This window comes from Hoplias malabaricus, chromosome 7, assembly GCF_029633855.1.
Source record: "Hoplias malabaricus isolate fHopMal1 chromosome 7, fHopMal1.hap1, whole genome shotgun sequence".
NCBI lineage: Eukaryota > Metazoa > Chordata > Actinopteri > Characiformes > Erythrinidae > Hoplias > Hoplias malabaricus.
This window is the reverse complement of record NC_089806.1, coordinates 1,251,048-1,269,841: the sequence shown is the minus strand read 5'-3', so window position 1 is coordinate 1,269,841 and position 18,794 is coordinate 1,251,048. Positions and strand designations below refer to the sequence as shown.

The 18,794-nt window shown below is 42.7% G+C and overlaps 1 protein-coding gene and 1 pseudogene across 1 annotated transcript; both read left to right on the top strand.

The window, feature by feature from the left end:
- Positions 1-735: 735 nt before the first annotated feature.
- LOC136701662 (fucolectin-4-like) lies at positions 736-4,092 on the top strand. The gene is given in 6 exon segments (XM_066676303.1): positions 736-895; positions 1,221-1,518; positions 2,021-2,175; positions 3,461-3,501; positions 3,503-3,744; positions 3,859-4,092. Coding segments are annotated over 6 exon segments (963 nt in total). The 5' UTR covers positions 736-819; the 3' UTR covers positions 4,010-4,092.
- A 1,873-nt stretch (positions 4,093-5,965) lies between these two features.
- LOC136701615 (uncharacterized) lies at positions 5,966-16,343 on the top strand (annotated as a pseudogene).
- Positions 16,344-18,794: the final 2,451 nt, after the last annotated feature.

Genomic DNA, 18,794 nt, shown 5'->3' with positions numbered 1-18,794 from the left:
GCTCTGACCAGTAGGGTTTAGAATGACTGACCTTTGGGTTTGATACTGTGCTCATATTTATTCTGTTTTGTGCTGTGTGTATTTCAGACTCTGACCATGAGGAGGATAAAACAATGAATGAATGAATGTAATAATCATGTTAATGTAATAATCCTTACTCCATTTAGTATTTAGACATTTGCCAGTACACTATGATAAATATAACCATAATAATATTACACTCATAAATCTTTCTCTTTTTATTATTTATATTTATTAATGTTTTTCCTAAATAAATAAATTAAAAGGTAAGAGTTCTCCTTGTTATAGTAGTACTGTAAAGTTTTATATAACACAGATATTTCTGCGGGTTTAGACCCGTTTAGGAGGAGATAATTATGTAAAAAACAACAAGACAAGACTCAACTACACAACGCTGAAGGGGAATTCCACCCCTTTTCCAAAATTCCTCCAGTATCCTCTGTGTAAAATGTGAACAAACTGATGTAGAAAGAAAGTGAGGACAGTAGACGGTGGGGGACAGTGGACAGTGGAGGTGTATGGAGCCAGACGTCCTCCTGGGAGTGTGTTGGAGACGTGATGACGTCTGGTTCCATTTACCAACACTGGAGAGAAATCTGAGTCTCTGTCCATTAAAGGGCATATGTTATAAAAATGGGTGGAGTTCCCCCTTTAAACCTTATATAAGCAGCTTTTCAGATCAGTTTGCAGACTCTGCAGGTTTCAGATGGACTTTAACAGGGCGTAGATTAAACAGAAGTGCTAGAGTCTGTAATAGTTCAAGACTGTGTTTGTGTTTGTTGATTTGTTTTGTAGAAAATGGAGGTTTGTGTGTTTTACCTGTTGGGAATTATAATTACAGTGGCTGGATCTGATGTCACCTCCTCTATGAAAGGTAAACATCAACTTAACACACACACACACACACACACACACAAATAATCCACAATTTCTAAACACATTTTATTGGCTCTTTGTTAAAGATGTGCTTTTATATCATACGACTAATGCCACACAAATTCTCTCACTGAAGACACGGGTGGAGCAACAGCCTCTAATCCACTGCAGTAACACACTGTTTTCATCTGTTATGTGAAGTTCATGTAAATCTATCAGAACAGGGCATTTAGCATTCTCCTCCAAGTGTGTTGAGCTCTTGTGTTAGCTGCAGAGTGTAAAAATGTGATGTCTCAGAGAAAATCTGATTAACTGGATTTCAGCCAAAAACCTGGCTCTCTATGGAAAAGCCACGCAGTCGGACCTGATTGAAAACCCCTGGGCACAGTACGGTCACGCCTACAATGCTATTGATGGAAATACAGATTCCCACTATCACCACGGCTCCTGCACTGCCACAGACCAACAGCATCACCCCTGGTGGAGGGTGGACCTCCTGAACGAGTTCACCATCACCTCCATCACCATCACCAACCGAGCGGACTGCTGCCCTGAGAGGATCAACGGGGCCGAGGTGCACATCGGAAACTCTCTAGTGAACGAAGGGAACAGCAACCCGTGGTGAGAACTGATTTTAAACTGCACCTCACTCTTCAACAGAACTGTACCTCACTGTAAAACAGAACTGTACCTCACTCTTAAACAGAACTGTACCTCACTGTAAAACAGAACTCTACTTCACTCTTAAACAGAACTCTACCTCACTGTAAAATAGAACTGTACCTCACTCTTAAACAGAACTCTACCTCACTGTAAAACAGAACTCTACCTCACTGTAAAACAGAACTCTACTCACTGTAAAACAGAACTCTACTCATTGTTAAACAGAACTGTACCTCATTGAAAAACTGAACTGTACCTCACTGTAAAACAGAACTCTTCCTCACAGTAAAACAGAATTCTATCTCGCTATTAAACGAAACTGTACCTCACTGTTAAACTGAACTGTTCCTCATTGTTAAACAGAACTGTACCTCACTGTAAAACAGAATTGCACTTCATATAAATGAACAGTTGGATAAGCGGTTGAAGAGTGTGTGATGTGTGTGTGGTTTGTGTCCAGGGCTGGAGTGATCCCCACTCTTCCTGCAGGACAATCCTTCACCTTTAACTTTGAGAAAAGTTTCTCTGGTCGCTACGTTAATGTAATTATCCCCAAAGAAAACCAGATCTTGACCCTCTGCGAGGTTGAGGTCTACGGCTTCCCCACACCACATGGTGAGAGCGTAAATCTCTTTCCTACTTTATTATCTTCTCCTCTGAAATCAAGCTTTTGAAACCAGCCAAGAGAGACTCCATTATTTACTTAGTGCCAAACACTGGGACACTGCAAATTTTTAAAATATAAATTCATTCATTCTTTTTCTGTAACACTTATCCACTTTAGGGTGGTGGTGGGTCCTGATCCTACCCAGAATCACTGGGCACAAGGCAGAAACGCACCCTGGTTGTGTGTTTGAGTCCCGCTCCAGGTGACTGTCTATGAGGGGGTTTCCTCCGGGTGCTAGGGTTAACTCCCACGCTTCATAAACACACGTTAGTAGGTGGATTGGTGACTCAAAAGTGTTAAGGTGTGAGTGTGTGTCGCCCTGTGAAGGACTGGCGCCCCCTGCTGGGTGTATTCCTGACCCACTGTGACCCTGAACTGGATAAGCAGTAACAAACAATTAATGAATGAATATATCAAAGGAGCTAGAACATAGAGCAGCTAATATTCTGCAGCACACAATAGTGAAAAAACATACAGCAACTGGTCTCCCCCGTTCCCAAACACCTACTCTAACTTTAAATTAAAAAGGGTTGAATATTTTTCATAAAATTATACAGACATTTCAGTTTCATTTAATATTTTGTCTTAATTGCACTGTGTTTTATTGACAGTTTGCAGTGTCCCATAAATGTGAACAGAGCTGTAAACTTACAGACGCATTTCCTCAGAACATGCCCCAGGGACAGTGTTAAACATAACTGTGCTGCTATTTTCTGTCAATTTAATAGAGACATAGTGAATTTCTTTAACTATGTCTCACCCCCCACCCCCCTACCCCAGTGTCTGCGTGGGTTTCCTCCAGGTTCTCCGGTTTCTGCCCACGCTCCAAAAACACACCTTGGTAGGTGGATTGGAGACTCAAAAGTGTCCGTAGGTGTGAGTGTGTGAGTGAATGTGTGTGTGTGGTGCCCTGTGAAGGACTGGCGCCCCCTCCAGGGTGTATTCCTGCCTTGCGCCCAATGATTCCAGGTAGGCTCTGGACCCACCATGACCCTGAACTGGATAAGCAGTTATAGATAGTGAATGAATGAATGTCTCACCCTCAGTGAAGAAAGTCAGACATGACCAGACAGTGTTAGATCTCAAATCCAGTCTTTTATCGACTGGAGACATCCCTAACTAATCAATACCCGAGGATTGGGTCTGAAATAAGAGCTGACCAATGAGAATGCTGTTCTTTTGGATGTGCACAGCGATCTGTCAGTGTCAGTATTCAGACTGATTTCTGTTCAGGGGAAAATGTGGCGCTGAGTGGCAGAGCGACACAGTCCAGTTCTTTATGACCGTGGTTTTGCGTCTAATGCCATTGATGGGAACCGAGACGGAACGTATGCGCACGGCTCCTGCACACACACCAACAACGACTACGGCCCCTGGTGGAGACTGGACCTGCTGAAGACACATAAAGTCTTCTCCATCATCGTCGTCAACACAGTGGACAGCGTTCCTGACCGACTGAACGGAGCCGAGGTCAGAGTGGGAGACAGTCTGGAAAACAACGGCAACAACAACCACAGGTAACGGCTTCAGCTGGGAGGGGAATAAAGAGACTTTTACCAGTATAAACACGTCTGTGACCAATAATTATCGTAGAAGAATCCACAGCTGATCAGGATTTCCTGCTGTTCCAGGTGTGCGGTGGTCTCGGTCGATAAAGAAAACCCTGTGATGTCATTTGACTGTAAAGGTGTGGAGGGACGCTTTGTTAACGTGGTGATTCCCGAGAAGAAAGAATATCTCACGCTGTGTGAAGTGGAGGTGTTTGGAGCTCCTCTGATCTGAGGAAGGCCGTTCTGATCAGGTGTTTAAACCTGCTGCTGAAAACTGGCAGAAATTAAACTAATCTGGTTCTGAAACATGATGATAACTGTTTTAATTAGTGTTAGAGCATCTGTGATTGATGAGACATCAGCCACAATAAATCAGAGAAATAATCTATAAAGTGCCAAGAACATCAGTGCAGTTATATATGAACCTACTTAGTCTCTCTCTCTCTCTCTCTCTCTCTCTCTCTCTCTCTCACACAACATTAATCAATTTTCTGATTCATATATTTCTAAAAAATGTCAATAATAAAGGACTGTATTTCTTATTTGAGCTGTGTCTTGTTTTCTTCTGTGCTCTGGAACAAAAAAGGGAGCTGACTAGTATTTATTTGACTGACCCCTAGAGGGCGAAAGATTCCACAGAGAGGATTCACCATCAGAACATGGCTTTTACATGTAGCTGGTGTAGCACCCCAGTCCGGACCAGTCTGGTGTTGGTCTGGGTCTTGAAGGTGGACTCTGAGATGGTTCTGGAGACCAGTTGAGGATAACATTCTGAGGGTCTGAGGTCTTTGGAAACTGAACATTTTTTATGGTGTCACTGAACATCTAGACTACTCTCAGACTAAACGAACCAGCCCTGTCTCCACAGGCTTACATCCACCTCTGGATTTCTACTGTTGGGCTGTGTGTTCACAAACCTGAAGGTCTCTGCAGAACAGCCCTCAGCTCAGTGTGAACTCCACCACACTCCATGCTCAGAGACACAGGACCACAGCCCATTTCTCATTTCCATTCATTTACATTTATGGTGTTTAGTAGACACTCTTATCCACAGCGACGTACAGAAGTGCTTTGTGTTCAGTCAGAGTTTGTGTTGGAGCCAGTACAGATCGGTTAGAGTCTGAAATAACCCTGATTAAGACCTAACCCCAGCCATTATTCTGAACCTTTAGTCTAATCCTATGCCTAACTCCAACCCTTAATCATTAACTCTATTATTATCACCTGTTATTTGATCAAATAATCACTTATAATGCTGTTAATATATTAAACTCCATGTCACTCTTTGTAAAATGCCATGTATTTGATGTCAGATTGCCCAGGCTCCAATAACAGAACAGATTTGTCAAACACTGTCGGAGCCTGCAGGGTATTCAGAGGAGAGATTTTGTACCTGTGTTGTCCGTCAAAAGGAGGGGGAGCAGCTGAGGAACCGTGAGTGAGTCTCTGGAGGAGAGTGGAGGCTCTGACCAGTAGGGTTTAGAGTGACTGACCTTGGGGTTTGATACTGTGCTCATATTTATTCTGTTTGGTGCTGTGTGTATTTCAGACTCTGACCATGAGGAGGATAAAACAATGAATGAATGAATGTAATAATAATGTTAATGTAATAATCTTTACTCCATTTAGTATTTAGACATTTGCCAGTACACTATGATAAATATAACCATAATAATATTACACTCATAAATCTTTCTCTTTTTATTATTTATATTTATTAATGTTTTTCCTAAATAAGTAAATTAAAAGGTAAGAGTTCTCCTTGTTATAGTAGTACTGTGAAGTTTTATATTACACAGATATTTCTGCGGGTTTAGACCCGTTTAGGAGGAGATAATTATGTAAAAAACAACAAGACAAGACTCAACTACACAACACTGAAGGGGCATTCCACCCCTTTTCCAAAATTCCTCCAGTATCCTCTGTGTAAAATGTGAACAAACTGATGTAGAAAGAAAGTGAGGACAGTAGACGGTGGGGGACAGTGGACAGTGGAGGTGAATGGAGCCAGACGTCCTCCTGGGAGTGTGTTGGAGACGTGATGACGTCTGGTTCCATTTGCCAACACTGGAGAGAAATCTGAGTCTCTGTCCATTAAAGGGCATATGTTATAAAAATGGGTGGAGTTCCCCCTTTAAACCTTATATAAGCAGCTCTTCAGATCAGTTTGGAGACTCTGCAGGTTTCAGTTGGACTTTAACAGGGCGTAGATTAAACAGAAGTGCTAGAGTCTGTAATAGTTCAAGACTGTGTTTGTGTTTGTTGATTTGTTTTGAAGAAAATGGAGGTTTGTGTGTTTTACCTGTTGGGAATTATAATTACAGTGGCTGGATCTGCTGTCACCTCCTCTATGAAAGGTAAACATCAACTTTACTCACACACACACACACACACACACACACACACACACACACACACACACACACACACAAACACACAAATAATCCACAATTTCTAAACACATTTTATTGGCTCTTTGTTAAAGATGTGCTTTTATATCATACGACTAATGCCACCCAAATTCTCTCACTGAAGACACGGGTGGAGCAACAGCCTCTAATCCACTGCAGTAACACACTGTTTTCATCTGTTATGTAAAGTTCATGTAAATCTATCAGAACAGGGCATTTAGCATTCTCCTCCAAGTGTGTTGAGCTCTTGTGTTAGCTGCAGAGTGTAAAAATGTGATGTCTCAGAGAAAATCTGATTAACTGGATTTCAGCCAAAAACCTGGCTCTCTATGGAAAAGCCACGCAGTCGGACCTGATTGAAAACCCCTGGGCACAGTACGGTCACGCCTACAATGCTATTGATGGAAATACAGATTCCCACTATCACCACGGCTCCTGCACTGCCACAGACCAACAGCATCACCCCTGGTGGAGGGTGGACCTCCTGAACGAGTTCACCATCACCTCCATCACCATCACCAACCGAGCGGACTGCTGCCCTGAGAGGATCAACGGGGCCGAGGTGCACATCGGAAACTCTCTAGTGAACGAAGGGAACAGCAACCCGTGGTGAGAACTGATTTTAACCTGTACCTCACTCTTCAACAGAACTGTACCTCACTGTAAAACAGAACTGTACCTCACTCTTAAACAGAACTGTACCTCACTGTAAAACAGAACTCTACCTCACTGTAAAACAGAACCCTACCTCACTCTTCAACAGAACTGTACCTCACTGTAAAACAGAACTGTACCTCACTCTTAAACAGAACTGCACCTCACTGTAAAACAGAACTGTACCTCACTGTAAAACAGAACTGTACTTCACTCTTGAATATAATTGTACCTCACTGTAAAACAGAACTATACCTTACAGTAAAACAAAACTGTACCTCACTCTTAAACAGAACTGTACCTCACTGTAAAACAGAACTCTACCTCACTGTAAAACAGAACCCTACCTCACTCTTCAACAGAACTGTACCTCACTGTAAAACAGAACTGTACCTCACTCTTAAACAGAACTGCACCTCACTGTAAAACAGAACTGTACCTCACTGCAAAACAGAACTGTACTTCACTCTTGAACATAATTGTACCTCACTGTAAAACAGAACTATACCTTACTGTAAAACAAAACTGTACCTCACTCTTAAACAGAACTCTACCTCACTGTAAAACAGAACTCTACCTCACTCTTAAACAGAACTGCACCTCACTCTTCAACAGAACTGTACCTCACTGTAAAACAAAACTCTACCTCACTGTAAAACAGAACTGTATCTCACTGTAAAACAGAATTGCACTTCATATAAATGAACAGTTGGATAAGCGGTTGAAGAGTGCGTGATGTGTGTGTGGTTTGTGTCCAGGGCTGGAGTGATCCCCACTCTTCCTGCAGGACAATCCTTCACCTTTAACTTTGAGAAAAATTTATCTGGTCGCTACGTTAATGTGGTCATCCCCAAAGAAAACCAGATCTTGACCCTCTGCGAGGTTGAGGTCTACGGCTTCCCCACACCACAAGGTGAGAGCGTAAATCTCTTTCCTACTTTATTATCTTCTCCTCAGAAATCAAGCTTTTGAAACCAAAAACAAGCCAAGAGAGACTCCATTATTTACTTAGTGCCAAACACTGGGACACTGCAAATTTTTAAAATATAAATTCATTCATTCTTTTTCTGTAACACTTATCCACTTTAGGGTTGTGGTGGGTCCTGATCCTACCCAGAATCACTGGGCACAAGGCAGAAACACACCCTGGTTGTGTGTTTGAGTCCCGCTCCAGGTGACTGTCTGTGAGGGGGTTTCATCCGGGTGCTAGGGTTAACTCCCACGCTTCATAAACAAACGTTAGTAGGTGGATTGGTGACTCAAAAGTGTCAGTAGGTGTGAGTGTGTCACCCTGTGAAGGACTGGCGCCTCCTGCTGGGTGTATCCTTAACCCACTTTGACCCTGAACTGGATAAGCAGTAACAAACAATTAATGAATGAATATATCAAAGGAGCTAGAACATGGAGCAGCTAATATTCTGAAGCACACAACAGTGAAAAAACGTACAGCAACTAGTCTCCCCCGTTCCCAAACGCCTACTCTATCTTTAAATTAAAAAGGGTTGAATATTTTTCATATAATTATACAGACATTTCAGTTTCATTTAATATTTTGTCTTAATTGCACTGTGTTTTATTGACAGTTTGCAGTGTCCCATAAATGTGAACAGAGCTGTAAACTTACAGGCGCATTTCCTCAGAACATGCCCCAGGGACAGTGTTAAACATAACTGTGCTGCTATTTTCTCTAAATTTAATAGAGACATAGTGAATTTCTTTAACAATGATTCCAGGTAGGTACTGGACCCACCGCGAACCTGGATTGGATAAGCAGTTATAGATAGTGAATGAATGAATGTCTCACCCTCAGTGAAGAAAGTCAGACATGACCAGACAGTGTTAGATCTCAAATCCAGTCTTTTATCGACTGGAGACATCCCTAACTAATCAATACCCGAGGATTGGGTCTGAAATAAGAGCTGACCAATGAGAATGCTGTTCTTTTGGATGTGCACAGCGATCTGTCAGTGTCAGTATTCAGACTGATTTCTGTTCAGGGGAAAATGTGGCGCTGAGTGGCAGAGCGACACAATCCAGTCTGTATGACAGTGGTTTTGCGTCTAATGCCATTGATGGGAACCGAGACGGAGCGTATGCGCACGGCTCCTGCACACACACCAACGACGACTACGGCCCCTGGTGGAGACTGGACCTGCTGAAGACACATAAAGTCTTCTCCATCATCATCATCAACAGAATGGACAGCGTTCCTGACCGACTGAACGGAGCCGAGGTCCGAGTGGGAGACAGTCTGGAAAACAACGGCAACAACAACCACAGGTAACGGCTTCAGCTGGGAGGGGAATAAAGAGTCTTTTACCAGTATAAACACGTCTGTGACCAATAATTATCGTAGAAGAATCCACAGCTGATCAGGATTTCCTGCTGTTCCAGGTGTGCGGTGGTCTCGGTCGATAAAGGAAACCCTGTGATGTCATTTGACTGTAAAGGTGTGGAGGGACGCTTTGTTAACGTGGTGATTCCCGAGAAGAAAGAATATCTCACGCTGTGTGAAGTGGAGGTGTTTGGAGCTCCTCTGATCTGAGGAAGGCCGTTCTGATCAGGTGTTTAAACCTGCTGTTGAAAACTGGCAGAAATTAAACTAATCTGGTTCTGAAACATGATGAAAACTGTTTTAATTAGTGTTAGAGCATCTGTGATTGATGAGACATCAGCCACAATAAATCAGAGAAATAATCTATAAAGTGCCAAGAACATCAGTGCAGTTATATATGAACCTACTTAGTCTCTCTCTCTCTCTCTCTCTCTCTCTCTCTCTCACAACATTAATCAATTTTCTGATTCATATATTTCTAAAAAACGTCAATAATAAAGGACTGTATTTCTTATTTGAGCTGTGTCTTGTTTTCTTCTGTGCTCTGGAGCAAAAAAGGGAGCTGACTAGTATTTATTTGACTGACCCCTAGAGGGCGAAAGATTCCACAGAGAGGATTCACCATCAGAACATGGCTTTTACATGTAGCTGGTGTAGCACCCCAGTCCGGACCAGTCTGGTGTTGGTCTGGGTCTTGAAGGTGGACTCTGAGATGGTTCTGGAGACCAGTTGAGGATAACATTCTGAGGGTCTGAGGTCTTTGGAAACTGAACATTTTTTATGGTGTCACTGAACATCTAGACTACTCTCAGACTAAACGAACCAGCCCTGTCTCCACAGGCTTACATCCACCTCTGGATTTCTACTGTTGGGCTGTGTGTTCACAAACCTGAAGGTCTCTGCAGAACAGCCCTCAGCTCAGTGTGAACTCCACCACACTCCATGCTCAGAGACACAGGACCACAGCCCATTTCTCATTTCCATTCATTTACATTTATGGTGTTTAGTAGACACTCTTATCCACAGCGACGTACAGAAGTGCTTTGTGTTCAGTCAGAGTTTGTGTTGGAGCCAGTACAGATCGGTTAGAGTCTGAAATAACCCTGATTAAGAGTTAACCCCAGCCATTATTCTGAACCTTTAGTCTAATCCTATGCCTAACTCCAACCCTTAATCATTAACTCTATTATTATCACCTGTTATTTGATCAAATAATCACTTATAATGCTGTTAATATATTAAACTCCATGTCACTCTTTGTAAAATGCCATGTATTTGATGTCAGATTGCCCAGGCTCCAATAACAGAACAGATTTGTCAAACACTGTCGGAGCCTGCAGGGTATTCAGAGGAGAGATTTTGTACCTGTGTTGTCCGTCAAAAGGAGGGGGAGCAGCTGAGGAACCATGAGTGAGTCTCTGGAGGAGAGTGGAGGCTCTGACCAGTAGGGTTTAGAGTGACTGACCTTGGGGTTTGATACTGTGCTCATATTTATTCTGTTTTGTGCTGTGTGTATTTCAGACTCTGACCATGAGGAGGATAAAACAATGAATGAATGAATGTAATAATAATGTTAATGTAATAATCCTTACTCCATTTAGTATTTAGACATTTGCCAGTACACTATGATAAATATAACCATAATAATATTACACTCATAAATCTTTCTCTTTTTATTATTTATATTTATTAATGTTTTTCCTAAATAAGTAAATTAAAAGGTAAGAGTTCTCCTTGTTATAGTAGTACTGTAAAGTTTTATATAACACAGATATTTCTGCGGGTTTAGACCCGTGTAGGAGGAGATAATTATGTAAAAAACAACAAGACAAGACTCAACTACACAACGCTGAAGGGGAATTCCACCCCTTTTCCAAAATTCCTCCAGTATCCTCTGTGTAAAATGTGAACAAACTGATGTAGAAAGAAAGTGAGGACAGTAGATGGTGGGGGACATTGGACAGTGGAGGGGAATGGAGCCAGACGTCCTTCTCTAAAAGCCCCTCACAGAAAGTGAGGACAGTAGACGGTGGGGGACACAGGGCTGGTGTCTGACTGTAGTTGGGAGAAGGGGGTGGTGTTTAAACCCAGTCCTGGTGAAGAGGGACGTACAGGACACTGTGGGGGACACTGACCTCCATCATCATCAGGCGGCACGGTGGCTTGGTGGTTAGCACGTTCGCCTCCCAGCGCTGGGATCTTGGGTTCAAGTCCCATCTGGGTGGAGTTTCCATGTTCTCCCCGTGTCTGCGTGGGTTTCCTCCGGGGGCTCCGGTTTCCTCCCACAGTCCAAAAACATGGAGGGTAGGTGAATTGGCTTCTCTAATAACTGTCCTGGTGTGTGAATGAATGTCTGTATGTGTGAGCCCAGAAATGGATTGGCGCTCTGTCCTGGGTTAAACCCTAGTGCCCGATGCAGTCCTCCAGGTGGACGGTCGTTTCTGGTTGAGAGTACGCTGTGCGCGTTTGGCTGCCGCTTCTCGCCAGTGTGTGTGAATTAAGCGTTCTGAGCAGTGTAGATTGTAAAGCGTCCTTGGGTGTCTAGAAAGGCGCTATATAAGTGTAACGATAATAATAATAATCATGATCATCATCACTCCATAGAGACTCTGTAGTCTGGTTCCATTTACCAACACTGGAGAGAAATCTGAGTCTCTGTCCATTAAAGGGCATATGTTATAAAAATGGGTGGAGTTCCCCCTTTAAACCTTATATAAGCAGCTCTTCAGATCAGTTTGGAGACTCTGCAGGTTTCAGATGGACTTTAACAGGGCGTAGATTAAACAGAAGTGCTAGAGTCTGTAATAGTTCAAGACTGTGTTTGTGTTTGTGTTTTTTTTTATTTGTTTTGAAGAAAATGGAGGTTTGTGTGTTTTACCTGTTGGGAATTATAATTACAGTGGCTGGATCTGCTGTCACCTCCTCTATGAAAGGTAAACATCAACTTTACTCACACACACACACACACACTAACACACACACACAAATAATCCACAATTTCTAAACACATTTTATTGGCTCTTTGTTAAAGATGTGCTTTTATATCATATGACTAATGCCACACAAATTCTCTCACTGAAGACACGGGTGGAGCAACAGCCTCTAATCCACTGCAGTAACACACTGTTTACATCTGTTATGTGAAGTTCATGTAAATCTATCAGAACAGGGCATTTAGCATTCTCCTCCATGTGTGTTGAGCTCTTGTGTTAGCTGCAGAGTGTAAAAATGTGATCTCAGACAAAACCTGATTAACTGGATTTCAGCCAAAAACCTGGCTCTCTATGGAAAAGCCACGCATGTAGGTAAAACAGAATTCTACCTCACTGTAAAACAGAACTCTACCTCACTGTAAAACAGAACTGCACCTCACTGTAAAAACAGAACTGTACCTCACTCTTAAACAGAACTCTACCTCACTGTAAAACAGAACTGCACTTCACGGTAAAACAGAACTCTACGTCACCGTAAAACAGAACTCTACTAACTGTAAAACAGAACTGTACCTCACTGTAAAACAGAACTGCACTTCACGGTAAAACAGAACTCTACGTCACTGTAGAACAGAACCCTACTCACTGGAAAACAGAACTCTACTCAGTGTTAAACAGAACTATACCTCGCTGTAAAACAGAACTCTACCTCACTGTAAAAACAGAACTGTACCTCACTGTGAAAACAGAACTGTACCTCACTGTTAAACAGAACTCTACCTCACTGTAAAACAGAACTGCACTTCATGGTAAAACAGAGCTCTATGTCACCGTAAAACAGAACTCTACTCACTGTAAAACAGAACTCTACCTCACTGTAAAACAGAACTGCACTTCACGGTAAAACAGAACTGTACCTCACTGTAAAACAGAACCCTACCTCACTCTTGAACAGAAATGTACCTCACTGTAAAACAGAACTGTACCTCACTCTTAAACAGAACTCTACCTCACTGTAAAACAGAACTGCACTTCACGGTAAAACAGAACCCTACGTCACCATAAAACAGAACTCTACTCACTGTAAAACAGAACTCTACCTCACTGTAAAACAGAACTGCGCTTCACGGTAAAACAGAACTCTACGTCACTGTAAAACAGAACTCTACTCACTGTAAAACAGAACAGTACCTCACTGTAAAACAGAACTCTACTCATTGTTAAACAGAACTGTACCTCACTGTAAAACAGAACCCTACCTCAATCTTGAACAGAAATGTACCTCACTGTAAAACAGAACTCTACTCACTGTTAAACAGAACTGTACCTCACTGTAGAACAGAACTGCACCTCACTGTAAAAACAGAACTGTACCTCACTGTGAAAACAGAACTGTACCTCACTCTTAAACAGAACTCTACCTCACTGTAAAACAGAACTGCAGCTCACTGTAAAAACAGAACTGTACCTCACTGTGAAAACAGAACTGTACCTCACTCTTAAACAGAACTCTATCTCACTGTAAAACAGAACTGCACTTCACGGTAAAACAGAACTCTACGTCACCGTAAAACAGAACTCTACTCACTGTAAAACAGAACTGTACCTCACTGTAAAACAGAACTGCACTTCACGGTGAAACAGAACTCTACGTCACTGTAGAACAGAACCCTACTCACTGGAAAACAGAACTCTACTCACTGTTAAACAGAACTATACCTCACTGTTAAACAGAACTATACCTCGCTGTAAAACAAAACTCTACCTCATTCTTAAACAGAACTCTACCTCACTGTTAAACAGAACTCTACCTCACGCAAAACAGAACTGCACCTCACTGTAAAACAGAACTCTACCTCACTCTTATACAAAACTCTACCTCACTCTTAAACAAAACTGTACCTCACTGTAAGACAGAACTACACCTTACTGTTAAACAGAACTGTACCTCACTCTTAAACAGAACTGTACCTCACTGTACAACAGAAATGTACTCACTGTAAAACAGAACTGTACCTCACTGTAAAACAGAACTCTATCTCGCTGTTAAACAGAACTGTACCTCACTGTAAAACAGAATTGCTCTTCATATAAATAAACAGTTGGATAAGCGGTTGAAGAGTGTGTGATGTGTGTGTGGTTTGTGTCCAGGGCTGGAGTGATCCCCACTCTTCCTGCAGGACAATCCATCACCTTTAACTAAAAATTTCTCTGGTCGCTACGTTAATGTAATTATCCCCAAAGAAAACCAGATCCTGGCCCTCTGCGAGGTTGAGGTCTACGGCTTCCCCACACCACAAGGTGAGAGCGTAAATCTCTTTCCTACTTTATTATCTTCTCCTCAGAAATCAAGCTTTTGAAACCAAAAACAAGCCAAGAGAGACTCCATTATTTACTTAGTGCCAAACACTGGGACACTGCAAATTTTTAAAATATAAATTAATTAATACTTTTTCTGTAACACTTATCCACTTTAGGGTGGCGGTGGGTCCTGATCCTACCCAGAATCACTGGGCACAAGGCAGAAACACACCCTGGTTGTGTGTTTGAGTCCCGCTCCAGGTGACTGTCTATGAGGGGGTTTCCTCCGGGTGCTAGGGTTAACTCCCACGCTTCATAAACAAATGTTAGTGGGTGGATTGGTGACTCAAAAGTGTCTGTAGGTGTGAGTGTGTGTCGCCCTGTGAAGGACTAGCACCCCCTGCTGGGTGTATTCCTGACCCACTGTGACCCTGAACTGGATAAGCAGTAACAGACAATTAATGAATGAATATATCAAAGGACCTAGAACATGGAGCAGCTAATATTCTGAAGCACACAATAGTGTAAAAACATACAGCAACTGGTCTCCCCCGTTCCCAAACGCCTACTCTATCTTTAAATTAAAAAGGGTTGAATATTTTTCATAAAATTATACAGACATTTCAGTTTCATTTAATATTTTGTCTTAATTGCACTGTGTTTTATTGACAGTTTGCAGTGTCCCATAAATGTGAACAGAGCTGTAAACTTACAGGCGCATTTCCTCAGAACATGCCCCAGGGACAGTGTTAAACATAACTGTGCTGCTATTTTCTCTCAATTTAATAGAGACATAGTGAATTTCTTTAACTATGTCTTCACTCCCCCCTACCCCCCTACCCCAGTGTCTGTGTGGGTTCCCTCCAGGTGCTCCGGTTTCCTCCCACACTCCAAAAACACACGTTGGTAGGTGGATTGGAGACTCAAAGTGTCTGTAGGTGTGAGTGTGTGAGTAAATGTGTGTGTGTGGTGCCCTGTGAAGGACTGGCGCCCCCTCCAGGGTGTATTCCTGCCTGGTGCCTAATGATTCCAGGTAGGCTCTGGACCCACCGCGACCCTGAATTGGATAAGCAGTTATAGATATTAAATGAATGAATGAATGTCTCACCCTCAGTGAAGAAAGTCAGACATGAGCAGACAGTGTTAGATCTCAAATCCAGTCTTTTATCGACTGGAGACATCCCTAACTAATCAATACCCGAGGACTGGGTCTGAAATAAGAGCTGACCAATGAGAATGCTGTTCTTTTGGATGTGCACAGCGATCTGTCAGTGTCAGTATTCAGACTGATTTCTGTTCAGGGGAAAATGTGACGCTGAGTGGCAGAGCGACACAGTCCAGTCTGTATGACCGTGGTTTTGCGTCTAATGCCATTGATGGGAACCGAGATGGAGCGTATGCGCACGGCTCCTGCACACACACCAACGACGACTACGGCCCCTGGTGGAGACTGGACCTGCTGAAGACACATAAAGTCTTCTCCATCATCATCGTCAACAGAATGGACAGCGTTCCTGACCGACTGGACGGAGCCGAGGTCAGAGTGGGAGACAGTCTGGAAAACAACGGCAACAACAACCACAGGTAACGGCTTCAGCTGGGAGGGGAATAAAGAGTCTTTTACCAGTATAAACACGTCTGTGACCAATAATTATCGTAGAAGAATCCACAGCTGATCAGGATTTCCTGCTGTTCCAGGTGTGCGGTGGTCTCGGTCGATAAAGAAAACCCTGTGATGTCATTTGACTGTAAAGGTGTGGAGGGACGCTTTGTTAACGTGGTGATTCCCGAGAAGAAAGAATATCTCACGCTGTGTGAAGTGGAGGTGTTTGGAGCTCCTCTGATCTGAGGAAGGCCATTCTGATCAGGTGTTTAAACCTGCTGCTGAAAACTGGCAGAAATTAAACTAATCTGGTTCTGAAACATGATGAAAACTGTTTTAATTAGTGTTAGAGCATCTGTGATTGATGAGACGTCAGCCACAATAAATCAGAGAAATAATCTATAAAGTGCCAAGAACATCAGTGCAGTTATATATGAACCTACTTAGTCTCTCTCTCTCTCTCTCTCTCTCTCACACACACAACATTAATCAATTAGCTGATTCATATATTTCTAAAAAAACATCAATAATAAAGGACTGTATTTCTTATTTGAGCTGTGTCTTGTTTTCTTCTGTGCTCTGGAACAAAAAAGGGAGCTGACTAGTATTTATTTGACTGACCCCTAGAGGGCGAAAGATTCCACAGAGAGGATTCACCATCAGAACATGGCTTTTACATGTAGCTGGTGTAGCACCCCAGTCCGGACCAGTCTGGTGTTGGTCTGGGTCTTGAAGGTGGACTCTGAGATGGTTCTGGAGACCAGTTGAGGATAACATTCTGAGGGTCTGAGGTCTTTGGAAACTGAACATTTTTTATGGTGTCACTGAGCATCTAGACTACTCTCAGACTAAACGAACCAGCCCTGTCTCCACAGGCTTACATCCACCTCTGGATTTCTACTGTTGGGCTGTGTGTTCACAAACCTGAAGGTCTCTGCAGAACAGCCCTCAGCTCAGTGTGAACTCCACCACACTCCAGGCTCAGAGACACAGGACCACAGCCCATTTCTCATTTCCATTCATTTACATTTATGGTGTTTAGTAGACACTCTTATCCACAGCGACGTACAGAAGTGCTTTGTGTTCAGTCAGAGTTTGTGTTGGAGCCAGTACAGATCGGTTAGAGTCTGAAATACCCTTCAGCTCAGACACTGCCAGAACAGGAGCCAGTGCTCTCACCTACAGAGGAAAACAATGAGTTAAACACAGCGTAACTACAGTACCAAACAATCCCTGTGTTCTCCTCAGGAAAGAAATAAAAAGAGTTAAGAACAGAATTACTGCAAATACAATAAGTTTCAATAAATACTTAGTGCTCATGTAAAGCAACACTAGGTAAATTTTAGTTGAGGTAAATTTTAATATTAAAATTGCAGCTTTAAAATTATTGTGATGCTCCACTGAGCTGTAACAGAGAGGACAGAGGCTCTGTCATTACTACTTCCAGCTCAGCACTGCAGAAACAGAAGAAGGGATTTATTGATCCCTTGGGGAAACTGCTTCTCTGCATTTGAACCATCCTTGACAGTGAACACACAAACACACTAGTCTTTCTTCACACACTAGGAGCAGTGAACACACACACAACGAGAACAGGGGGCTGTGACCACCTCAGCACTCGGGGGCAGTTTGGGGGTTATGCTCAAGGGCATTTCAGCTGTGAATTAATTTTGTTTTGCTAGTCCTGGGAATTGAAGGGCGACCCTCCGGACTCAAGCTCACTTTTCTAACCTCAAGGTCATGGCTACCCTCACCACCCCCAGACTAAACTATGTAACTTTTGGAGGAGGGTAGGTTTCACTCTTAGCTCAAGCTCCTTGTGTCCTAGTATTTCAAGTGTGTTGTTTAGGGGAGTTGTTCAGGTGAGTTCTTTAGGGGAGTTGTTCAGGTGAGTTCTTTAGGGGAGTTGTTCAGGTGAGTTCTTTAGGGGAGTTGTTCAGGTGTGTTGTTTAGAGGAGTTGTTCAGGTGTGTTGTTTAGGGGAGTTGTTCAGGTGAGTAGTTTAGGGGAGTGGTTCAGGTGTGTTGTTTAGAGGAGTTGTTCAGGTGAGTTGTTTAGTGGAGTTGTTCAGGTGAGTTGTTTAGGGGAGTTGTTCAGGTGTGTTGTTCAGGTGAGTTGTTCAGCTGTGTTGTTTAGGGGAGTTGTTCAGATGAGTTGTTTAGGTGAGTTCTTCAGGTGAGTTTTTTAGGGGAGTTCTTCAAGTGTGTTGTTCAGGGGAGTTGTTCAGGTTAGTTGTTGAGTGAGTTGTTCAGGTGGGTTATTTAAGGGAGTTGTTCAGATGTGTTGTTTAGTGGAGTTGTTCAGGTGAGTTGTTCAGGTGTGTTGTTTAGTGGAGTTGTTCAGGTGTGTTGTTTAGTGGAGTTGTTCAGGTGTGTAGTTTAGTGGAGTTGTTCAGGTGAGTTGTTTAGGGGAGTTGTTCAGGTGAGTTGTTCAGGTGTGTAGTTTAGTGGAGTTGTTCAGGTGAGTTGTTTAGGGGAGTTGTTCAGGTGTGTTGTTTAGTGGAGTTGTTCAGGTGTGTAGTTTAGTGGAGTTGTTCAGGTGAGTTGTTTAGTGGAGTTGTTCAGGTGTGTTGTTTAGTGGAGTTGTTCAGGTGTGTTGTTTAGTGGAGTTGTTCAGGTGAGTTGTTTAGGGGAGTTGTTCAGGTGAGTTGTTCAGGTGTGTAGTTTAGTGGAGTTGTTCAGGTGTGTTGTTTAGGGGAGTTGTTCAGGTGAGTTGTTCAGGTGTGTAGTTTAGTGGAGTTGTTCAGGTGAGTTGTTTAGGAAGTTGTTCAGGTGTGTTGTT